Genomic DNA, 24,889 nt, shown 5'->3' with positions numbered 1-24,889 from the left:
TACAGACAAGCGTCATTCTTCTTCCTTAAATCGTATGAAAATTGAATTTCTACACGTCTTTAAGAAAAACCAACCGCAATTACGTATGATTATATCCTACGTAAAAGTGATCGAGTACAAAATATAGATTTTGCAATTCGACCCGTCATTATGATTACATACGAAATTTTCATATATTCCCACAATAATTATGGTTCACTCACTGTTCTTCCGCTTGTATCATCCCCGTATTTGCCTCGCGCCTCTGATTACTGGATAAATCTGTTTGATGCTTTTTATAGGTTTTAGATATGCTACGTCTTTGTCATTCATCATTCCCATTTAGAGGCCCTATGGGTTTTCACGAGGACCTAGAAAGTATTTCGCGAATATCTCGATATTTACAGTGTATCTCATCGAATGGTAAATTCGGCGGCATTCAGAAAATACAGAATGTCGACTACGGCATGCGAGCCAGCCAGTAAATCTATAATCTAATCACAGGTAAAACCTGTAATCAGATATTTTATTCAGGAACTCAGTTTGTTATTCCCCTTCTCTTCCGATGAACACAAGCCGACTGACGTCAAGTCACATCAAAGTCTACGTCAGAAGAAACCGCTGTTTTTCTGGCCATAAATGTCAGCACCGGTCATCGTAGTTATCAGACGAACCGGCTTTGCGCCAATCTACTCAATAAAGGAAACCTGGCATCAGCAACATTATTGGATTTATCCGATACATTGACCTCCAGAGATTTTACACAGCATAAATCATTAACGGGTCGCTGTCTCTAATTCGATTTTCCCATCCGTTTATACGTTTACTTTTACTCGTAATATGAATAAAGGGGTTAACCTTGGCGGCGACAGTCCGTTCTCGTAGCATTTGCAATATGTGTTTATTGACTGCAGGATTTTCTGAAATGTTGTTAGAGAAATGCGGCGATCATCCGTTCAATTTAGAATTCACTGCATGATGTATTATTCTCTACACTTTTCAGCGATTCGAAGTCCAGTTCAACCTAACCGATATGGCGTATAAAACAGTTGATTAAAATGCAAATCGGAAAATGAAAAACGTTATTACTGACAGAGATAATGAGGAATTACTCAGTACATGGTGTTGCTTTCAGCGTACTATACAGCAATTTATCTGCGTTGGCTCACGACCAAAGGAAACATACATAAAACGCGTCAGTACCCAAAAGTAACCCTCGTATATCTCGGTAAAAGGTTAACTAGATTATCATTGATCTACATATGACTTGATATATAATGTAAAGATCCAGTAATTGCTCGATGCTTTCTGATGAGAGCACAATCACAGTATTTACTTGCCCTCACTGATTGATATCTTTTTGGCCAATATGTTGTTATTTGCAACTAAGGAGCTACGAAATGTGTTATTTGAAGCAATTTATTTGCGACTTTCCCCGTCTCTGAAGACGTCCATTAGGTTTCAAATGGGTTATTTTGAGAAATTCATCATTCTTGTATTTCGCCAAGCGGTTAAATCGATAGCAGTCATCAGAGTGGATTCATCAAAGGACTGGCTACTCCGATCGTGCATGCATATTATAGCTGAAAGAGAATCCAGGTTTCAAAGCTATGTAAAACATACGACCAGAATATCATACCATTAAGAAAATTCGCATATCTCATATCCTGAGGCATGTAATTACCGGTTGGTATCATTATAGCACTGGTTAAATAGTTTGTAACGCATTTTCGATGCTTCGTATAGTGATGAACGTATCTAAGTAGAATTTCCAACATTCTCATTAAGTTATCACGGTACTGATATTTGCTGTTGTTACTACAAATGTAGTAATCTCAGATGTGCATTTATTTCTAAACTCGAAATACAATGAAAATACGCTTTAACTTCGAGAGAGGCATGTCGAAAAACTTTCCACTTAATTCATAATTTCTTTTTTGTGTATTTTCATCAACGCCGTAGGTGGTGGCTTCTATTTTCATCGTGAAGTTGATAATTAAAAACTGAAAGGGTTAAAGTAAACGACGCTATTGATCTTCGAGTTATTAAAATGTAACTGATGAGCCTGGAGGACATTCGTTGATAAGTTGACGGAGTTGGTTTATGCTTCACAGCTATGGCCAAAATGGCGGGCAAAATATTCTTGAGTTTTACCAGAATTTCGTCAGAAATGAGGCAATTGTCGAAGCATCCGGGGACATGATTATATATATTAATAATTTTATTTACTGCGATTGTTTTCACATTATATATTCATACAATAGGTTATATAATATGTACATTTTTATCGTTACAATGATGTACATATTATTTCTGTTATTTTTAAGTAGTAGAAGAATTCTTTTCTGAAACTTTCAAATTCGATTTTTATCCAATTTCATTTTTCGTCGGCAAGCAGCCGTTTAATTTTTAATTCAGAATTAACTCATCTCTAAAAAAAGGAATAAGAAAGTGTCCTGGCTTTCGTAGTTTAAATAATGTTTGAATGTTTCTATAATTTTACCATCAAAAAGAAATGTAAAGAAAATAATGTCCCCGGGACGCTTCAGTAGGAGACCATAAAAACTGAAACCATACACTTCTGATGCTGCAGATTGGTTTAATGGTCGATGCTCTCAGCGTCATAGCCATCAACACTGAATCTCAACCCCTCAGTCATGAAATCCCGTCGTTATAACGGTGATTGATGTTTGTTTCGATCCTCCAGAGGCTTGTACTGGCTTTATCTCGCTCCTATGATCTTGGATTTACCCTCCATTCAGAATTGCTTTACAATATTAATGCTGAACATTTGATGTTCGATGTTCTAAATAGGTAAATAGATGCATATATGTGGTTTTTAACCTCAAAACCTTTCAGTTGTAAACTGTCCGATTCGATCCAACGATGAAATCTGAATTAGACGTTGGGTTCGTTAACAATTTTCATTTGCCGTCTGTATTCCGAAGAATGACGTGAATGAGTCATGTTTATGCCATCTGTGATTGAAACAATTCGATGATGCCCGATCGTCGCAATGCAATTTTGACGGTATACCCACGAAATTGCATTTTATTTCTAAAGCGCTTTTGATTGATAAAAGCATGTGCTAATCTTTTCCCACTTCTGACCGACGTCATACTCGCTATATTATCGTGTTTTCAAGCAAATTCAAGTGGATTTCACTGAAAAAAGAGGATAACTTTTAGTGGATATCCACTACTGTCTCTAAAATGCTTAAAAGTTCTCGCAGGGATGGAAGCTTCGTCACCATGCAGTTCTGTACTACATTTTCCGTTAGAAACTGAAAGAAACTCAATAATTGTTTTTATATTATTGCCCTTACTCCATTTACTGTAAACATGCATCTCTGAAGTGGTTGCTGTTGGGTGGACATGGCTATCGCATTTCGAAAAACAGTTCGGCTAATGTCTTAGTTTCCAGTTGTTAAAAAAATCTCATAACACGGCCTGTTTTCAGGACGATGTGTTCATTTTTTAATGATAATAAATTCCCCGATACTAAACAGTTTAGCAGTTCGTGTATTGAAAAATGAATAAATCATCGATTCTTTTAAATCAAATGACATTTACTAGGAGGCATCATGGATCATGCTGTATTCAAGTTTTTAGCCGAGGTACTTATATACTGGCAATGTATAGAAACAACGATTTCCTCATCACGGCTCTATTTCCGCTGCCTGCTAACATTTACTCTGCGAAGTATTCAAATATGCCGTCTGATCAATTTCCATCATTCTCTTTGAACACCATCCGGGAATATCAACATAATTCTTAGTGTTCGGGAAAACATCCGATTCACTTCTATAGTTAATTTCAACATTGTACAATGTTGACCTTAATGATGTTGGTATTTTTTTACATTTTCCTTCTCTTAATCCACGTCGCAATATTTGGCTGTGTTTTTATATCCAGAACTCGTTGGCATACCTGCAAATGAACATCTAAGATTGACAGCTGTGCTATAATACCTATCAGTGATTGGCAAAAATCCGGATTATTTGAATGGTATATAAAGAAATACGGTGACATTAAGAAGCCGGAAATTGAGAATTTCTGTTAGGCGACGTCTGAGCCATCTGACAATAGCCAATCAATTCGCTAATGTATTTCTTTAATATTCGGTACATCCATTTACGGATGAAGTTTTTAAGAATTCCTTTCAACCAAATGCCAAAGTTTGAAAAAAAATAAAGCCGCCCCGACGCTATAATAGTGCTGTAAGATCTGCCTCATCTCTGTCTCAATCACACTCGTCATTCGACTCTTGGGGACTGAATCAGATTTTAATCTCATTCTTTACCAAGCAGAATATCTCAAACCGATTAATTCCCAATTGGTGCCATCGTATTATGGGTCTTTAAAACGGTCTTGAGTCTACGCTCTTTTACATCGTCATTTTGCAGTAATATCACGCGCCACCTGAGAATCCTAAAAGTTGAAATCAATTATCTACGTGAGACGCGCACTTTTTGTCCAATATTTCGACGAAATATTTGCCCATTTTATGCAATTACGTGTACGTGTACTCGGATGACAGTTCGCGTGGCACTTATGCTGTTGTCATGGATATAAGTCTGGGAATATGATCTAGGTGCGATTCATTTTCTGCTTGAGCTTAGCGATTTATCTGGATGTAATATGTTCCCAGATGAGAAATAGAGAGACATGTTCTTCTCATCATTAGCCAAGATACACGGCCATCCCTAGATATCGATTCGTGAATCGGAGAAGGTTTTCCAGGTCCATATACTTGAAACTGATCATGGTCGTCGAAAACCTTTCTAAGAACCCGACCATCTAAGTATAGTCTATTGATCAAGACTTGAGATTGTTTATTCAACAAAAGGCGTTGCAACTGAAATTCTTGACTCGACTTCAGCTTTGTTGCGAGAAGTAAAAGGTTCTGGGTTTATTCATTGATCAGATTGATTTAAAGAATACTTCGTATTAGATTTTCTAGTTTCTCTGAGAAAATTTACAGCCTCTGAGAGAAATTACATTTCTGAGAAACTAGAAAATCTAATACGAACTATGAATAGACTCGGAACCTTTTTGCTTGCGCTAAAATTCTCCCAACTACCGATACATACTAGTCACGAGATTACATCAAGATTATGGTGATTCTTATTTTGCGGTGGTAATTAATCTGTGAAATCAGTCCAAATAGATTTATCGTTCAGCTCGGTTGGAGCCTTTGCCAAGTTTATAGCCCCTTGTGCTGACTTATCGTAATCTGCAATATATTGACACAGTCGATCTGTACCATCATATACGGGATAAGCCTCGTAGATCTGCCTTCCGAGTGGCATACCACAATGAACTCCGTTTCTACGTTATATTACGTGACTGTAAAGCTGATAACACCGTAACACCGCTTAACTACCTATTGACCTTTTGCAGTCTGTTGTTATTTGACGGATTTACGTTCAATCGACCTGGCGTTTAATCATCTTTGCGAAATTATTGGCGTTTCATAGCTGGAATTTACAGCTCTTTTTATTACTTTCCAACATACACATGCGTATAACGAGTCGATTGTGTCGTTGCGAAAAGTATCTACATACAGGTGTCATAAGACAAGCTTTTTAATGATATAGTTCATCATCTATCCGATGGTCTTATTGAGGAAAAAAGTATCAAGACATTTAAATTGATTCATGTTGTCTATTGAACACCCACAATCCCATTAATGAGCTGTTCGTCGTCTATTTTGCGCAATTTCCATCTACCGACCCACTTTGGATAGATGATATCTGTTACCGGTACGTCTTCTACATGCTGACAAATTAATTACTTGAGGTAGCTGCCTATTCAGAGGAAATCCGGTAATATCCTGAACACAAAAGCCTTGTGGATAGCTTTTGATGTTGTTAATGGAGATGAGATATTTTCATATTGAATGTTCGCACTAGTTGCCAAGAGGTCCGTAGTCGCATCTCACCGACGGCCCCCTTCAAAGTATCCGATAATTGCCACATGATATTAACGTGTTTACCTTATTTCTACTTGCAGAGGCGTCTAAACACGGAACAATTCCAAGTATCAGATGATTTAGATTATGTTTTAATTGGATTTGATAAACAGTCCGTAAGTAAACCAAAAATGACTACACAATATTTGAGTATTTGAATGGGATCGGCTAAATTCCATAAATCCTTTAAGTGTCAAGTCCCTCACTTGTAGATGGATGAAAAATTGTCTTTTCTTTGAAAGTCTATTGAATCTACACCAGGGGTGGATTTAGGGGGTGAAGTCTTGGGGTTCGGACCCCTGCCTTTCCAATGAAGTTGCCCCTTTTATCAAGATAAAGATAACTGAAATCTGAAAATTTGCCACTCATCCTCTTTAAAATTGCATACGTCTAACACCGTAGGGACCCCGCTAATAGCCCATGATACCCCGCTTTCTATGAAAGATTCCTTAATCATTTCTTCTGGACCCGTGCTTTCCAATTTTCCTAGATCCGTCCCTGCTACACGAATATTCTGTTTCTTATTCGCAGATAAATCGTTATACCCATTTAACATTTTATAAAATCTACAATGTAACGACGGGGTAAGTGTTCATGCCTTCTCACTTCGTCTTCTTCTATTGTTTTCGTTTCACCTTACTCAGTGACTCGTTGCCTTTGTCTTTGATATCAGGAAAATAACGCCAGTTCCCGGAGATGAGATAGGAGATCCTGTAGCGCTACAACACGCAAGCTGGGTACCTAAATCTAATAAATTGGTAAGGTGATATTTCATTTTCCAAAACTGTATAGTGCACCTTCTTCATAACGCTTTGACATTTAACTAGATGAAAAGTGACCTTTAGGATTCGATACGTGAGCTTTGTGAGACTGGCTTTTCTAAGAATCGTCTGAAAGACCAGTTCGACTGACTGAGATGTGGCTTAGTCTGAGATAAGGATGATCAGAAAGAGAGAGAGCCATTATATGGCTTGCCGGTGCAGAACATATCAAATAGTTGCTTTCGGAGGTTTAACGTGTTAAAAAAAAGTCTGGTGATGTGAAAATATTGAGAGTAAAAGCTTCATAAAATCCTACTGCACCAATTTGGTATCCCGTGTATCTCACAAATACCTATCTGGTCAAAAACTATTCAGTTTTGACAAACTAGCGTAGTTAATAGAAGAATCGTTTATTTTCATCTGACAATTATCTGAGAAATGTCACCTAAAGGTCTCTTGTCTCTGAGGTATAAATCATTTCTTGGCTTATTGAATAAAGCAAGCTCGCAGCGTACACAAACTCACTGATAACACAATTCCGGCGTGGTTGGGAGCCTGGAGCTGTTGTCGTCTATTACAGCGGAAAAATCTCTGGTTGTTAAGACTAGATTCAGAGTGATAGAATTGCGATATTTGTCGCAGACTTGAATATATTTTGTTTTTTTCAGAGCCATGAATATCGAAATATTAGATAAGTGAAGAGCTGAACAGTCGCATTAGCGCTGAATATTTGCCATATCTTTTTTTCAGTTGTATATAAGAGATAATGATATATATTACCATAGAGATCCGTATACAACACCAAACCGAATCACCACGACTGGGGTGAAAGGCACTGTTTATAATGGAATACCAGATTGGCTGTATGAAGGTAATTAGAAAATCTTCCAGACGAATTAATTGACTAGTAAGATTATTGCACCTCTGTCTGTATGTGACCTTAAACATTTAATCAAATTGATCTGCGATTAGGTAATACGTTTTCTGACTAGCTAGAAAAATATAATGACTATGAAACTTAGAAAACTGGTTACGTGTGTTATATCGGAATCAGCAATGAAACGGTCAAAGCAAATGAATATATCACAACTTAAAATACGAACAAAGTTTTGAGCTGAAGTTATCCATGTACTGGATATCTAATGTATGCTTCCATTTCTGACATCACGAAATAGGATTGTCTATGAAAATGAGCAAACCAAACTAACCACAAATCATCATTCTATCTTCAGAGGAAATTTTGGATTCTGGTAAAGCCTTCTGGTGGTCCCCTCAGGGAACATATTTGTGCTATGCAATGTTTGATGATACACAAGTTCCTCTGTATGAATTTCCGGAATATGGAGGAAGCAATCAAATAAATAGTGAGAACAGAAAAGTCAGATATCCTAAAGTGAGTTTAGGTCGCACCGTGGACAAATCTTACTGGCTTAAACATGGATAAGTGCATCTCTTTTTCTGCTATAGGCTGGAGATCTTCGACCAAATATCAACCCAAAAGTAACGCTTAAAATAGCTAAATTCAAAGGAAACGGTCAAGTGCATGTAGAATTATCACCACCACCAGAACTTACTAAAGAGTAAGTAAAAATAATTGGCCCTTGGAAGCTGTTGCTCATTTAAGTGCTGTTTGATATCTGATTTCATTAACATATCTCTTGTGAACTTCAGGGAATACTACTTCACATCGGTGTCCTGGGCATCGGAAACTGAGGTGATCGTAATATGGATGAACAGAGCCCAGAATCTAGCTATAGTGTCGTTTTGTTCGCCAATAACTGGAGCATGCGAGCCGGTAAGTCCGTAGCCATCACCCTCACTAAATATCATACTCTCGATATAAACGGTTTTGTAATGCGCTGAACAATTTCTCGTCGCTTACGACGTCGTCGAGAGGTTTGTTTTCTTGACAGCCGAAAGAAACATGAGTTATTCAGTGCCGGCATCTGATAGATCGATTGAGCTCTATTATTTTGATCGCGAAAGCGGCATTTTCTGGAACTGAAAAAATCTCGTGAACTGTCAAATGAACTTGAAAACGTCTGGTGATTAAAGAGTTCAGCATCCAATCTTTTGTTCAAATTCCATATAATGAGTGTTCACTCCCGGGAATTATAATGATGGGTAATCAGGAACAACGTCGCGATTGATTTTCAACGATAGATTGTTTGCCTACCTCTGAGAAATAAGTGGCGAAGTATAGTTGATAATTTTGATAATAACTGTAACGCCAGGTGTCTTCGTAATTTCCATTGGAAAAAGTGGTTGAACAGTCAGTATCACTCCGGAGTTGCGTTTGTAGTGAGCCGGGACTTAATTGCAAAATATGACTTAAAACTTCAGTCAATTCGACGAGATACACATAACATAAATCTATATTTTGATAGATGATACGCCAGTTAATTGTTTAACCCCATTATGCTTTTAATATTACAGTGTGGGATCTGTACCAAGCAACCCATTAACCCCTCACCCACTCAATAACGATGCATTCAGCATGGCAATTTCTTCATGCTAATACAGATGATAACATATATATACTGTATCAATTCTTTTTCCGAATATATGACATTATTGTTCTTTTTAGAGATTACGTGAAAGGGAAACTGACGGTTGGGTAAATTTGGTAAGTTAAATGTCCTAGTTTAAACAGTGCTCTCAAGTCTTTTTTCCATGTGCCTTATCGTCAAATACTGGGTGGTAAAACCATTGAGATCATGTTTTCCTTTTTTTCTATTTTCAGTACAAAGCACCAATTCTACAGCCAAATGGCAAAAACTACTTTCTTATACTTCCACTGAATGAAGGCGAGCTAGGCGCTTTTAATCATATAGCAAAAATAGAAAGAAAACCAGTCGTAGTAAGTGTCTTATTCGTTTAGCAGCGATGTAACTATCTCTCAAAATCTTTTTGCAAATCTAGCTTAGAGTTATATCTCTGCTACAACTATACAATTTTTCGCTTAAATGCTTTCGGAGAGTACTGTGCTGATAAAGTGTAACCATAGAAACGATTTCACTGAGCGGCTCGCGTGTTAGTTCCGTTATTGGTGCTATTATGTCGACAAATATCATAGTTTGTTTGATTTGGGACGTTTTACATAATTCTAAATGCAAATTAATCATAAGAGGCAAATTTATTGTCAAATTATATGTACTGTATGATCTTCCGTTTCAGTTTTTTTCTAAAAGTTGTATCCGGTTTTAATTACAGGGCAGTTCTGTCCATAAAGCTTTCATCACTCAAGGGAATTTCGACGACACTGAAATTCTCAAGTATGATGGAAAAAAAGAAGTTTTGTAAGCAAAAAAACCTACGTTCGAGCAGTTTGAAAATACGGAAAGGTTTTTTTTCATATCAAATAGCGAAAAAATTGATTATTGAAACTATCTAATTTCAGATATTACATAACCACTGCTGGAGACCCAAGAAAGCGCCGTCTATATACAGTCGCTGCAAATCAGTACCAGCCGACACCAAAGTGTCTTTCATGCATTCCCGGATGTGATTACGCCTCAGCCACATTTAGTCCAGATAGTCAGTACTATTTTCTGAATTGTCATGGCCCTGATGTGCCGACGTACTATCTGCGCAGTACGAATAGTGATCTAGGTATGGATATTAGAAAATCTTAAATTACTGCGTTATACATTGAAATAAGCATAATTGTATTGTATGATCTTTATCTAGATGTAATCGTTGAAAACAACACTCTCATAAAAAAGACTCTAGATAATATGGCGTTACCGATAAAAGAATACCACCAAATAGATATTGGTGGTGGATATAGTAAGTGCCAGTGGATACAGTCAGTTCATTTTCATTTTATCCAAAGGTTTCTGCTAAAACCGTTATTCATTTCTCATTTCTAGAGGCGTGGTTGCAACTAAATTTGCCGCCATTACTTAAAAAGGAACACGTGACACAATACCCTGTTTTAGTATCTGTGTATGTATCTTCGGAATTACTTTACTAGCATAAGTTATTTTCATAAAGAACATATAAAATATATCTGATATATTATTTTTACGTTTCTCCCTCTAGATATGGGGGCCCGGGAAGTCAAAAAGTTAATGATAAATTCAAGTTAGATTGGTTCTCGTACCTATCTAGTGCCCATGATGTCATTCATGCAACGCTAGATGGTAGGGGTACTGGCTATAGGGGTACCAAGTACCTACGAGAGCTGTGGCGAAAATTTGGTGGTCCTGACGTTGAGGACCAGCTATTAGTAGCTAAGTAAGTAGACTAGTGCGTACTTTACTACAGTTCTTACTTAAATCCTCCTATCAGGTAAGCTGATATTAGAAATGCATTTGTATTACAGATACCTAAAAACGCTGCACTTTGTGGATCAAAGTAAAATAGGCATCATGGGCTGGGTAAGTGGTTGATATTGGCTATATCTATATATGATAGTGATTAACTTGATTGCATAATCAATGTATGACAAAATAAAGCTGGTATATAAGTTGATTTCACATTTTACAGTCCTATGGAGGCTTTGTAGCTGGCCATGCAATTGGTCGAGGCGAGGGAGAATACCAGTGTGGTATAGCCGTTGCTCCCGTAACGGATTTCAGATATTATGGTGAGCTTTGTGAACAAATTCCTATGTAATTCAAAAATCATTAGAAAACGTCTCAGTGCTGAAATTGCTCGAATGTTTTATAGATACCGCATATACCGAACGATATATGGGTACACCAAGAGGGGTAGATAACTTCCAGGGTTATGAGGTAGGATTTTCATCGGGTTATCGAAATTAATCGTTTCTTTCAATCTGATTGATATTTACAAAGATTGTGTTGTAAAAATGGCTTTTCATGATTTTTAGAGAGCGAAAATGATGAATCACGCAAAGGGATTCAAGAGCTCAAAGTTTCTCCTAGTTCATGGTACCGCTGATGATAATGTGCACTTCCAGAATTCAGCTCAGTTAATGAAATCACTAGTTCATGAGGGCATTAGCTTTGATTCACAAGTAAGCATAAGGCACACGTATATTTATGAAATATGTAATACTTCACGATCCTAAAAAATCTTATCCCGTTCAATTTCAGATTTATCCAGATCAAAATCATAATTTAAATGGTGGACGAACTTTAACGCATTTGTATCAGCGTATGACCCATTTCTTAGTAGACTGCTATAATACGACTAAACCTGTTAAAGTACCACCTAAGGACATACCGGATGAGGTGATTAAGGATTCAAAACTCGTCTATTAAAAACACCAAGCCTTCCCCTTCTTGCTGCATTTTAATGAGACATCGGATGTGTTGGTTTTTTACTTATCTCCAGATATTCCAGCTTGAATCAAGCATGTTTATGAATTCAATTTCATTGTATGATATCACTTTCTTATATATACATAATGGCAAGTCGATTCAGGGAACTTTGAGCTATTTTGTAATACACGCTTTGTACACATTATATGTATTCCTTAGGGCAGGATCAATTATTCCCCTGATCCGGTGATTAGATTTTTGCATGACTTCGTAAGCTTCACGGCAACCTCAGAATTTGAATTTAGTTTCAAAATTCTGTACGTGTATCAGACGAAGAGTCTTTGCAAACAAAATCTTTTGAACGTTTGTTACAAATGTTCAATCGTATTTTTATCTTCACAAAACTTTCTTAACCCTTATTCTTCGTCTTTGCGATACTTTTTGTTGAAAAAGCAGTATTCAAATGGCCAATGAATATCGCCTGTGTCATCTTAACTTGCCCATTCAGCACACACAGATCATGCATTGGTGGTACAAGGTTTTCAGTGGTAAAACAAGTTTTTCCTAATTTTCTTTAAAATGCATGCATCATTGCGAAGAAAGGTTTTTACAAATGGTTTGCATGGTAGAGGTTGGTTATTCTAGTCAAAAATGGAGCAATTTGTGATACTTATCCTAGTCTTGCATGATGTAAATTTTGTTTTAAATTCAATAATATATCTCTCGTATAATGTTTGCTGCTGTCTTAATTTCAAGGGAGATTTAAACATGTATTATGAATCTTTAATGTTCTCGTAAATTGTTTTCAGATTTTAGCTCATGGCTTTTAAGTCGACCTTAATCATATTTTGGGGAGGGGTTCTAAAACATATCTAATCAAAGAGGATTCATTCAGTATCAAGTTTTTTGTTTAGCTTTCAAAAGCACACTCTCATTTTGTTAATAATGGCATAATAACAAACTGCCTATTATACTGGTAGTCTAGACTGAGACGCTATTTACGGCTGGTGATAGAGGTATGAATCATTGGACTTGTCATATGAATTATGCCTTGGGTAACCAGGATGTGTGGTCATATCGTGTGAAATTGCCTTGTCAAGGTTAAACTGTGATTTTTTTAAACATGATTGTTTCTTCGAAACTTGAAATAAGAAATCTGACCTTTTTGATCCCTATTATAGTGTTAACTGGACACATCGTAATCTGAGTTTGAATGCAGGTCCATGTAACTATATTCACTCGCCTGCAAGTGTTCTATTATGCAATATAAAATTAATATATACAAGCTGCAGTGAATGCTGGAATTTAAGATGCAAACAAATGGATATATTTTTGGTGAGCTCCTCAAGCGAAAATTTGTCCAAAATATTTAAAACGTATCGTCAGGCAGTTATTTTAAAACATGAAGGCTATATTTTAAAACTTGAAGGCTACCTTACCGTGTATGTATTTAAAATGTACCCCTTTAGAAACATGATTAGAATGAGGAGCCATGGGTAACACCGGAAATGCGTGGTTCATTTTTTAGGTGAGATTTTCAAAAATATATGTCATATTTTTCAGAGAGTCGCTCGCTATCTGGCCTTATCTAAATTATAGTTGGTAAGATTTCAGCCATTAGAAGTGCATGTTAATTAAAACAGAGAAGTGGTTTTTCTGTGGCGGTTTAATGAAATGATCCTGCATGAAACTCTTTGCAAACTGACTAAATTCTTCTGACCATGAAGTGGGATAAATGAATTTTGATAATTTATCAGAACGGGGCCAGGGATTACGAAAATTACCAATATTATGGAAATTATATGATGCCGGTTTCAATGTCCTTTCAACACTTCTCTGTCGAAGGTTTTATAAGATCTATGTCTATTGAAATTATGTAGATACACATTTTGTAATCAGCAACGAAATATGTATGTGAATGTATTATACATGTGTATCATACGTTTAAAAGATCTCCATTGGTGATGATTGATCTGAAATCCCTAGTATCCGGAAAACTCCGTTAGCCAAATTTTGCCTTTGTCTGTTTTGACCCTGATTGTTCACTCTGCACCGGGTTCAAACCTATACACACTTTGGCATGATCAGGCAGTTCATGTCTGCTAGGACAATTTCATATTTTATCGGAAGATCTGGCTTCTGCACATTCACGTTTTTTCACCGTTTTACGATCGTTCACACTTTTTCTCTTCATGCTCAGCCAACGCAAAATGCCTAGATATCCCTGGAGCACATTTCCTGCTTACTTGCATCTTATAATGTAGATTCCATGCTAATCTCATCGAAGATTTCTTCGTTGATTTCCTCAATTACAAATGCCGTCTCTCGGATCTCAATTCCAAGACTTTAAAGTGCAGCTATTAACCGTTATCACATCCAAAAAGGTTTCCCAAGTATAAGTTTTCTATTAGAATGCCAGAATTTCCACGTATAATAATAACGATCTTCCAGACTAGAAATTGTTGTCGCATATTTGTATATAAACCAATAATTTCTTTTAATTGACGATATTTTATTTGTTTTCAATTGAAATTAGGAACAATGTCGTTGAATTCCATCTATATTTTACACGAGTGGTTGAGAATCTGAAACTCTGGAAGATCATCAAAATGATTTGTGTGATAGTAGTAGAGCTAGTAAGCCAATGGTTAGTTTTACAGAGGATCGTCCACAAATTGAGCTTCTACGACAGGTCTTTCGCTCCATTAGTTTTGATATTAATGAGCTCTAGATTTGCACATCGGTTGTGCGCAATAAACCGTGATGATACATACTGTTCACTGAGGGCCCTCTTGCAGTGCCTCTCTTGACTGGATAGGTTACATTTCACACACGGAGCTACTACACAAATCATAACGGACAAGCATTACCGTTCATCTATTATATAGATGTATTGTAACTCTTCCATTGAAAGTTCATTTGATCAACTATCTTAATACTAGACCTTCAAAACTCAAGGAGTCTATTAAATGTACTTTAAAAACTCGTTGTGAATGTTTAGACCTCAAAAATCGTATCCATTGCAAATTGATGTTGTTAATATAATTCAATCGATACTAAAATGATTGATGGCTAATTTGGGCCATTAGAAAAATCAAGGCTCCCCAGCGGAATCAATAACCATATAGTGAAATGTCAACAAGTTGTTTGATAATCGAAACGGTATCTCACAACACCAAGATCAGCCGCTAAATCATGGACTATAAACGGTTTTAATCCATGGCTTAACTAAACCGATATCAAGTTGTCGGTGTTTTATTGTATCATTGAGGATAACCATTGTTTTTATATCATAATGTAGCATCGCGTGTCATACCCGAGACAGTGGAGTTTGTCTTTCTTCAAATCGTAAATTTGTTATCCATTGCTTGTTTGTTATTTCATTGAAAGATTTTTATATATAGGAATTGAATATTAATAAGTACGTACTACGTCACCGAATCGAACGTGTGAATTGATGTAAAATTACAAATGTATATATAGCGGATTGTATAATATTTCCTATAATTGGTGTATTATAGTCATTTGTTGGAAAAAGTCATTTCAAATTTGTAAATAATTGTTCTTCTCGATAAAAATAAAACATTTCTCATTTTTTACAACCAAAACTCAGCTCTTCTTCTTTATGTAAGTCTTATCATGGTTAGAATCAACGGGACATGGTTAGAATCAACACTCATTGTATATTGAAGTCCGGCCGCGTGCTAACTCTGGACTCGTACCAGTTCGTGCCTGCGGTGGCCTACTTAGTGGGACACCAAGGTTCACGTGAAGTTTTCGACAGTCCTTTTAGATGTAGAGTTCTGTGCTGGCCATGAAACACTGGCCCGAGAAAAAACCGAGGAAATCAAATGATATATTCTTACTTTTCAAAAATCTTTAGTGCAATTCACCACGAAAAATTTTTTTCGAGGTAATATGGCATACAGTCGTTACTAAATATTGATAATTTATTGAACAGGAAAAGATACATACAATCTTTCTTATCATAAGAATACAATTTTTCATTAGCATTATTCGGGTATTTTCACAGAAGCTGCAGAAAAACAAAAAGGGAGTGGAAATTGAGATCCATTTGATTCAGATGATGGGAGAAATGTTAATTAGCCTACAAGTTACTCATAAAATCAAGACGGATATAACGAAAAAAAATGTGTTGAAAAATTGTGATGGAAACACAAAGTAGGCAGTTTTTTTTCTAATTTGATGATTTTTGCAGAATTCTAGGGGCGGATCCAAAAAATGCCTAAATTGTAAATTGCGCCCTCGTTGTTTGCGTTAAAGCCGATAGATGGAGGAAGCGTGCACTCTACCGCATGCAGACGATGAATGTTGGAAATTACCGGAACGAACAAATGAATTTCAACGAGTAATAACACTACAAACGAGCCTGATTTATTGTTTATATGAAGGTAAAGAACTGGATGATCGAATATTTGTAGTTTTTATCAACGTCAGAGTATCGATAAACGGTTTTTGTGGAGTAAAAACTAACTAAACTTCAAATCAAGTCAAAATCAATTAGATTTTATTTTCGATAACATCATCGATCATGAAAATGAAGTGACTCCGCGAGTAGTCGAGTGAGTTCACATTCATTTGTATTTTTATTTTATTCATCAATATTCTTTAGCAGGCCACCTAGACAACAAAGGTCGGTTGGGTCTGAAATGAATTAAATAGGCTGCTGAAAATTTATCAATCCTCGAGCTCATGTTTCTTTTTTCAGAATCACCGGTCCCTTTTTATTTGATAGGAAATAATGGCCAACAGACCTCTAATATTCATTTTTTGTTATCATTTTGTTTGCACCAAATTCTAGCAGCCCTTTAGAGCCAAAGGTTCGAAATTCGCATGACAATTTTGAATCATTCCTTGGTTTTCCCTTTTCTGTTTCAGGACGACCGGTCCGTTTTATTTGATTGAGATGATGGCTTACAGGCCCACTGCTTACAATAATGGTAGTTACGTAGTCGAAACCGAGACAATCTATTACTATTACCGCAAAGGGAAAGTCGTTTCCCAAGTTTGCGATAATATCGCGGATAAGAACGAAGTAAATTTCGCCTCATTCTCTAAAACATTCCGAACATTTTATCCGACCATCGAACGAAGACCGTCGAAAGCCATCGATAAAGCGCCGAAAAAGAGAAACCGAGACGCGGCAATCGACGACGAAGAATCTGCGACGCATAAAAACAAGAATTCAATTGCGGTATTCAACAGTCCGTATAAACGCATAAAACATGCAGCATCGAACTGGGATTACGATGCACCGATATCACTGAGAAAGAGTACTAGTTTCACAGTTAAGGCTAAAGAAATGCAAGCATTCTTTAAGCTGATACTATTAGGTAAATAAATAAGAGCCAAAAAACGTTCTGAATAATGTTCCCTGTGAAATAGTTCATTCATTATTTTCGTTGAATCTTTCAGATGATATTATTTTGAGCTTCCTGGCCAGAGATTCCTGTAGACGCATTTCAGACAAGGTTAAAATGAAACTTTCGACAGTGAAATTTGGCTACTTCAGTCATACTTTCAAAAATCCTTTGATACATTTCCTCCGACATCGACATTAGGCCTGTAACATTAACTGATTAAGTTAAAAGCCGTTGTCCTCAAATTTGGACAAAATGTCTTTCTTAATTGCAGTATCTCCTGGCAATGACATTTGCTTACTTCAAAAGAGCATCGTTTATACTGAGAGAATACAGTCGCATGAACTTCTTTGTTGCTCTGTAAGTTTTTTAAGACCTGATCAGATGCCATTTCTGAGAATTACATGAGCTAGTTCTGATATATGAAATATCTAAGTTACGTCTTCGGTGAAACTTTCCATTCGAATTCTAAGGTACTTGGCTAATGATATGGAGGAAGATGAGGAAGATTATAAATATGAAATATTTCCCTGGGCGCTGGGTCGCAACTGGCGTAAAAGATACCCAAGTTTTCTGCTGAAGAGGGATAAGTTGTGGAAGCGAATTGGATACCGAGCTGTTGTCAGTAAAAAATGTTGTGAAGAGGTAAAAACTAAAGGGGATGGTCCAGCGAAGAAAGCATCACTTTTCTTTAGTTTATCACTGCTTTTTTTTACCTGAAAGGTGATGGCTATTGAACCTGATCATAACGCCTGGAAACGTGAAAGACCTGAACACCACGGCGGAGCTTACAGAGAGTACACAAGAGGACCAGATATCGACTTCTACCCTAGAGGACCGAACAGGTCACCACACGCCTGTAAACTATGTGATGACATGTTAGAATATGATTCTGCAAGTCCAGGCAGTGAATGCACTTGGTTTGTGTCGTCAGGAGCGTCGAGTGAATCTTCACCCGGAGTTGTGTGTGTCATTCCAGAATCTTCATTTGATATGCATGGTAAGGTCCTTTTTAATTACTTTAAGTACGGATCCACAAAAAAATATAAATTTGAAAAAGAATTTCAGTCCTCTAGTCATTTTTTCCACAATTTATCTGGAAAATTTATCTCAATTTTTTATATCAGTCCGTCTTCCTTATTTTCAATCAAGTGATTTGCAAAAATTCACTTTTCTTAGTTTCTCCAATCATTTGCCAATTCAATTCATCACAATTTTCACTCAATGCAAATTATTTTTCTGCAGTCTTTATGAATAAATTGAATGTGTTTGATAAAGATAATGGCATACTCATCAGATACTGATATAATAAAAGCTTTTAAAAAAAAAATGTGTTATCTTTTTCCCTTCACCCTTCAATATTTTTTCCTTGAAAAAGATTAAAATAGGCGTAATCTACAATTTTCTAGAGATTTGTCATAATATGGCTAATTCTTAAAACGTTATATATTCTAAAAGGTTTGGGACTTACTCTTCCCAGCAACCACAGCACCTGGCCAGCTACAGCTTCTTCAGGTAGGCTATGAAATTCTATTGCCATTAGTTGAATGGATTACAATAACTCTTGCTTTACCATTAACTCTTCAAATTTCAGGTTCGATTCGGTGTAAAGGGGACGATGATGATATCTGGGCAAAGGGATGGGAGGAATGAAATGGAATCAGAGATTGTGTCTTGACTGTGGCAGGATTATGTTAAAACGAGAAAAAAACTTTGAATGCCAAGATAGATATCAGAGATATCGTATTTGAATCTCCATTCAGTCAATAACTTGTGCAATCAATGAACTCCAAGGAAGGTATATTTTGTTATTCTTGTTCCTGTATAGACTTCCGATTGAAAAGTTGTTCCAATCTTGTTTAGTTATGTTTAATTTATTACCAAAAAGACAGATTAAAAAATAGCGAGTATGTGATAGCCCTAAGGCCATGGTTATTCTTTTGTGCAATAAACTAATTCTTGAAAATAAAAAAATTCAGATTAAGTTTTAAGAAATTTATAAGATTTGTTTTTTGATTTTATTCATCGAAAAAGGATAACAAATTGAGTAAACATTGACCAGCTAATTTGTGGTATACATGTAGCGAGTACATTGTAGAACCCTTTAGCACCAAAAATATTTCTTACAAATGAGAGTTTCATTTTATTTCCAAATTAGAACACTTCTACCCATCAATCCAGAAATAACACCATCGATAGGTATGACAAAATTGTCTCTATCTTGTAGAATTTCACCAGATACTTCCACTAAGTTATTGTTGCTTGCTGCTAGCTGTTCATAATTCCACAAATCAAGATATTTACTTTTACCATGTTTGGCATAAACATATATATCAGATCTTTTATAATCCATCAATGCAAAACGTTTTTCATCATAGTTCATGTCCTTTGAAATCTCAGCGTGGAAAACATTAGGCAACATTTCATCTTGGTGATAATGAAGTTCGTGAATGGATGCTGCAGAGTAATCACTTTTATTAAATACAAGCACCATCCCTGCAGTTGAATAGAAAACAGGCTGGTTCAACAGTACTGGGTTAAAATCTAGCTGTCAGAATTCAGAATTGGAAGTGGACTTAACTACTTTATTCTAGAGGTTAATTAACTCCTAACTGTGGAACTACAATTCTGAATAATTCTAAACGACCTGTTTATACATACCTGTTAAGACAGCCCAATGAGCTTTATGGCCCTTCTTAAAACAAGGTTCATGATTGCCATCTGAATCATACCTGAAATCACGTCAAGGATTAAACGACCACTGACACAGGACTAATCTACTGAGAATCTTTCTCATTTCATAAAAGGATACGGAATTAACACGGGTAAACCATTCATTAGATGCTGAGAGATCTTCTCCTGATTGACGTCCAACCCACCGGTTATAAGTTCAGCATTACACTTTAAACATTTCTCAACAAGTAACGAAATATGTTTAGCTGTAAAAGTAAATAATGCTTGAATAAATAAGGTATTAACTGAGTGATCTATTAGATGAGCAACCTATCTTCTTTCAGAATGTAACGTGACTTACCATTGAATATCTCTCCCTGTTTAGACCAGCCTTCATTTTGGGCAACTTTCAGCAATTCCTTTGCGTTAATTTCCACCTTTAGACATTCAGCGGCCAACTGTAATGCCACCAAACCACACCTACGACAAATAAAAGCACAAAAAGTGAAAAAAAGTTAATCGAACACGAGACTAGAGAAGCAACTTGTTTACTCACATTGGTCCATCTTGAAGAAGAGATGGAACCGGCATATAGTGCGATAATAACAAATCACAACTTTTCTCTGAACTGCAATAAGAACGATCACGACTTAAGAAATGATACTTATTAGCTAAGAAAATATCTGAAATGGAAATATGCCAAGTCAAGGAAAAACTGTCACACTGTGTGAAAGTAGATTACCTCAACAACGAAAGTTTCCTTCTCAAAACGTGATGAATCTCTTCTATAATATTGTCTAACGGATAAAAAATTGTCAGTGGTTTGACGGAGTTCTGCTGAATTGTTTTTGAAGGTAGCGGAGGCGGTACTGGGGGTAGGGGAGGCGGCCTGGGAGGAAGCGATGAACTCATTACACACTTTTGACAGTTGTTGATTGAATTGAATTGAATTGAAGGTCCACTGACCTTAAGAAAAATTATTACATCCGCGTAACTTGAGTAAAGAACTTTGCCTTGTAATTAGTAAACTGTCAAAAAACACATCCATCCATGCGAAACGTCAAACTATAGCCTTGATTAGTATTCCCCATTGCCGTAGGTTTTTTAGGTGAGTGAGCTATACTTTTGTACAAATGGATAGAAGAATGGAGGTGGCTGTCATTTCTTCATTAACATTTTGGAAGTGGATATTTTTGTATTGTTTTTATTGGATATTTTCCAGGATGAGAAGTGATGCTGATTGATTGATGGATATCATGAAGGCTATCTGACTGATTGCTAGAAAGTAGATGATTTGCTGCGAACACCTGGTCTGGAGACTCACGATTTGTGCTACCTGCTGTTTATAGGCCGACTGCCATTGACACGATGTTGCGACGTGCGTCATGTCTAATTTACCGGAAAACATTAATCACGCGATCAATTCATCTACAACTGCCTTACCTTAGAATAAGCTGTTCATCGATATCGACAAAGACGTCAAAGCGTCAAAATATATATAGATTTCCAAATGATGAAAATAGACAAATTACTGTGCGTTATCCATTGTACTTTTGCTGCAAATTCTATTCAACAACAAGGAATGTCAGGTCCATGAAAGAACAACGAAGTGTAGCTGTATCACCAGATAGTGATATCGATAAGAAAGGTATTAAGAGTAAGATCAAGTCTACAGATGTGAAGCGTTTGTTGTCATTAGCTGGTCCAGAAAAATGGAGATTAGCTGGTAAGATATTGCACGATACTGTCGCTCATTGTATAATGCTGATGAGTTTGTGAGCTAAGTTGTATTTTTTCTAATCATTACAGGAGGGGTCAGTCTACTGCTCATTTCAAGTGGTGTCACAATGTCAGTTCCATTCTTCATGGGGCATATAATCGACATTGTGAATGCAGCTGCTACTAACGCTGATGCCATTGAAAAATTACAGAAAATCTGTGCCGTCTTAGGTGCAGTGTTCATATCTGGAGCAACTGCTAATTTTGGAAGGGTTTACTTGATGCAGATATCAGGTCGAGTTATGCGTGGCTTTAAAAAGGATTGCGTCTGGTTTTTTATTTTCCTTAGTTCTCTCTTCTTCAATTCAATTTTTTCTGCTTAATTTTGTGTAGGTCAAAGAATCATCAAACAAATCAGAGATTCCCTGTTTTCATCTGTAATGACTCAAGAAATGGCTTTCTTCGATAAAACGAAAACTGGTGAAATAATCAACCGTCTTTCTGCTGATACAGCTCTAGTCGGCCAGTCAGTCACACAGAATATTTCTGATGGACTACGGTCTACAATTCAAGCCATTGGGGCAGTTGGAATGATGGTATAATCATAATACCAATAATTGCTTTAGGCCTACGTATAACGTCTCACCCAACATAATTCAACGAGTGCAATTTAGATGTCTCAATGGAATTGAAGCAATCTCATGAAATCTATCGCATTGTATATTGCTTATTTTTCAGTTTTACGTGTCGCCAAAACTGACTCTAGTTGCATTGAGTATAGTTCCACCTATAGCTATAGTGTCCATCATTTATGGAAGATACGTTCGTTCGATTACTAAAAATGTTCAAGATTCGCTGGCAGATGCTACACAGGTAACTAGACAGTTTGTCCATTATGATTTCTTATCTTTGAGCTACAATAAGCATAAAATCGTATTTCATAGGTCGCTGAAGAAAGAATTAGCAATATAAGATCAGTGCGTGCATTCGCTCATGAACCAGAAGAAATGAAATCGTATCGCCAACGTATTGAACACGTACTAAATCTTTCTTATAAGGAAGCCCTGGCTCGAGGATTATTTTGGGCCTCTGTAAGTAAACAGCATATGATTATCTGAATTATTTTCTATGTACCGGTAGTATGTTTTATTGAGAAGTACGCTAATTAAAAGCTATTCGATCCTTTGATTGCAGACTGGACTTTCAGGAAACCTTATTATGTTGTCTGTGTTTTATAATGGAGGACTACAGATGCAAGAGGCCCAAATGACTGTTGGAGATTTGTCTGCTTTTCTGCTATATGCAGCTTACATTGGTGTAGCCATGGGAGGTAAATATTGAAAAATGTACTTTCCTTTGAAATTTGTCGTATAGATATTATGCAATACTGTACATGTTGCCTATTTGTTTAGGTCTTTCCTCTTTTTACACTGAAATGATGAGAGGGTTAGGGGCTAGTGGACGTCTATGGGAACTTACTGACCGTCAACCATCAATTCCCCTCTTCACTGAACACATTCACTCTAGTCAACACGGTATCAAAGGTGATATCATCTTCAATGATATTTCTTTTACCTATCCCAGTCGTCCTGATGTCCAGTTATTCAAAGAACTGAGTTTAACTGCGCCATCCGGTCAGGTGACAGCGGTGGTAGGTCCGAGTGGTTCCGGAAAATCCACCCTGACCAGTCTACTGCTGAGATTTTATGATCCTAATCAAGGTATGATCTCAAGTTCATTTACGATCTAATAATGCATCAATACAGCAAATTTGAGAAACAGATTAAGAATTGTATGTTAAATGATCATAATTTCAGGTTGCATTATGATTAATGGTAACAATATATCTAATATGAGTCCCTCGTGGTTAAGACGCCATATCGGAACTGTAAGTCAGGTATGTACCAGCTACCTAATCGTTGGTGGTAAGCTTTTTTAATCAGATGGGCTTGAACCTACTGTGAAAATATCCAATCGTGAAACTAGACCACAGACATGTTTCTGGCTACCAGCTAATATAATGGGTAATCCTAATGTTGATGTACTCAGTTTTGAAATCTTAGACTTATTGAATTTTCATGTTTTTACAGGAGCCAGTATTGTTTTCCTGTTCTGTAGCAGAAAATATAGCATATGGAGCTTTCGACCCAGATAGCGTTACCACAGAAGACATTACAGAAGCTGCCAAAAAAGCAAATGCATTCAATTTTGTGAATAATTTTCCTGATGGTTTCGATACTTTGGTTGGTGAACGCGGACTTATGCTTTCGGGAGGTCAGAGGCAGAGAATTGCAATTGCTCGAGCCATACTACGAGTAAGTTTGTTACAAACTGCAATTCAGTTTTTACAGCACTACACAGAAAATTGTAAAGGGCATTTCTACTTATATTTCCAGAATCCTGAAATTCTTGTCTTAGATGAGGCTACTAGGTACAATACTTACTTTTCTCTGCAATTACAAATGCTTCAAACTAGTCAGTCTATTAAAGAAAGATCTGTTTTTTTCTAGTGCTCTAGATGCTGAAAGTGAATACCTAGTACAAGAAGCCTTAGAACGCTTGATGGTCGGACGGACGGTGATCACAATAGCTCATAGATTATCAACGATAAAAAATGCTAATCAAATTGCTGTGTTAGACAATGGTCACGTGGTAGAACTTGGAAGTTATTCACATTTAATGAACATCGAAAATGGACTCTTTAAGAAATTAGTAGAACGACAAACTTTAGTAAATCACTGAAAAAACAATGTTTTGAGTGTTATCAGTGTTCTGTAGTGCTTATCAGTGTCTTATGCATCTTGTTGAAGAGATTTTTAGAAATGTTTTACAAAATTGTTAAATAGCTTTTCATTTTCTTAGATTTTTTTACTGAAGGGTTATACCTCGACCTATGACAACAGTATTAAATGATATGAATCGTATATTATATTCCTGCGTTATTTGTTCACTTAGTTGGCATTTCATTGATTTAGAAGTGATGGCCCCTAGCGCAATATTCCCAACAAAAACATGCTTGTTTCAAATGTGGCACCTAGTTCTGCAGTGAGTTGACAATTAAAACCTGTCCAAATATCTAATCAAACTACCATTCATGAGAATTTTACCAGATATCCACAGAAATGATAAAAATTTACTATTTAAATCCATAATTCATATATTTACATATCCA

General features: G+C 36.5%; 4 protein-coding genes across 7 annotated transcripts in view; 3 read left to right on the top strand and 1 right to left on the bottom strand.

Moving 5' to 3' along the window:
• LOC141910750 (inactive dipeptidyl peptidase 10-like) overlaps positions 1 to 15,459 on the top strand; it is a 99,340-nt gene extending 83,881 nt beyond the window's left edge. For all 4 annotated transcript variants that reach the window (XM_074801545.1, XM_074801538.1, XM_074801554.1 and 1 more), the window contains exons 5-25: positions 5,994 to 6,068; positions 6,484 to 6,536; positions 6,626 to 6,710; positions 7,464 to 7,584; positions 7,946 to 8,106; positions 8,181 to 8,293; positions 8,385 to 8,508; positions 9,301 to 9,339; positions 9,457 to 9,573; positions 9,927 to 10,012; positions 10,114 to 10,325; positions 10,404 to 10,502; positions 10,586 to 10,661; positions 10,758 to 10,952; positions 11,041 to 11,095; positions 11,205 to 11,304; positions 11,388 to 11,452; positions 11,551 to 11,697; positions 11,777 to 11,914; positions 13,508 to 13,546; positions 14,481 to 15,459. In XM_074801545.1, coding sequence (XP_074657646.1) covers positions 5,994 to 6,068; positions 6,484 to 6,536; positions 6,626 to 6,710; positions 7,464 to 7,584; positions 7,946 to 8,106; positions 8,181 to 8,293; positions 8,385 to 8,508; positions 9,301 to 9,339; positions 9,457 to 9,573; positions 9,927 to 10,012; positions 10,114 to 10,325; positions 10,404 to 10,502; positions 10,586 to 10,661; positions 10,758 to 10,952; positions 11,041 to 11,095; positions 11,205 to 11,304; positions 11,388 to 11,452; positions 11,551 to 11,697; positions 11,777 to 11,914; positions 13,508 to 13,543 — 2,097 coding nt within the window. In that variant the 3' untranslated portion in view covers positions 13,544 to 13,546; positions 14,481 to 15,459. The remainder of the gene's footprint in view (positions 1 to 5,993; positions 6,069 to 6,483; positions 6,537 to 6,625; positions 6,711 to 7,463; positions 7,585 to 7,945; positions 8,107 to 8,180; positions 8,294 to 8,384; positions 8,509 to 9,300; positions 9,340 to 9,456; positions 9,574 to 9,926; positions 10,013 to 10,113; positions 10,326 to 10,403; positions 10,503 to 10,585; positions 10,662 to 10,757; positions 10,953 to 11,040; positions 11,096 to 11,204; positions 11,305 to 11,387; positions 11,453 to 11,550; positions 11,698 to 11,776; positions 11,915 to 13,507; positions 13,547 to 14,480) is intronic.
• Positions 15,460 to 16,874: 1,415 nt separating this feature from the next.
• Positions 16,875 to 18,978, top strand: LOC141898902 (speedy protein 1-B-like). Its single transcript, XM_074785076.1, has 6 exons — positions 16,875 to 17,298; positions 17,381 to 17,436; positions 17,600 to 17,685; positions 17,799 to 17,970; positions 18,049 to 18,325; positions 18,920 to 18,978. The coding sequence occupies exons 1-6, from the start codon at positions 16,875 to 16,877 to the stop codon at positions 18,976 to 18,978; spliced, it is 1,074 nt and encodes a 357-aa protein (XP_074641177.1).
• A 376-nt stretch (positions 18,979 to 19,354) lies between these two features.
• Positions 19,355 to 20,949, bottom strand: LOC141913570 (actin maturation protease-like). The gene is made up of 6 exons (XM_074804963.1): positions 20,741 to 20,949; positions 20,555 to 20,626; positions 20,360 to 20,478; positions 20,138 to 20,264; positions 19,987 to 20,057; positions 19,355 to 19,821 (listed from the first exon to the last, which is right to left on the bottom strand). Exons 1-6 carry the CDS (start codon positions 20,908 to 20,910, stop codon positions 19,469 to 19,471), a joined length of 912 nt encoding a protein of 303 aa, XP_074661064.1. The 5' UTR covers positions 20,911 to 20,949; the 3' UTR covers positions 19,355 to 19,468.
• Positions 20,950 to 20,991: 42 nt separating this feature from the next.
• Positions 20,992 to 24,612, top strand: LOC141901739 (ATP-binding cassette sub-family B member 10, mitochondrial-like). Its single transcript, XM_074789181.1, has 12 exons — positions 20,992 to 21,106; positions 21,221 to 21,724; positions 21,808 to 22,011; positions 22,111 to 22,313; positions 22,456 to 22,590; positions 22,662 to 22,808; positions 22,912 to 23,047; positions 23,130 to 23,438; positions 23,535 to 23,614; positions 23,808 to 24,032; positions 24,114 to 24,148; positions 24,228 to 24,612. Exons 2-12 carry the CDS (start codon positions 21,367 to 21,369, stop codon positions 24,457 to 24,459), a joined length of 2,064 nt encoding a protein of 687 aa, XP_074645282.1. The 5' UTR covers positions 20,992 to 21,106; positions 21,221 to 21,366; the 3' UTR covers positions 24,460 to 24,612.
• Positions 24,613 to 24,889: the final 277 nt, after the last annotated feature.

This window comes from Tubulanus polymorphus, chromosome 1, assembly GCF_964204645.1.
Source record: "Tubulanus polymorphus chromosome 1, tnTubPoly1.2, whole genome shotgun sequence".
In the NCBI taxonomy this organism is placed as follows: Eukaryota; Metazoa; Nemertea; class Palaeonemertea; order Tubulaniformes; family Tubulanidae; genus Tubulanus; species Tubulanus polymorphus.
This window is presented reverse-complemented; position numbering and strand designations above follow the sequence as displayed.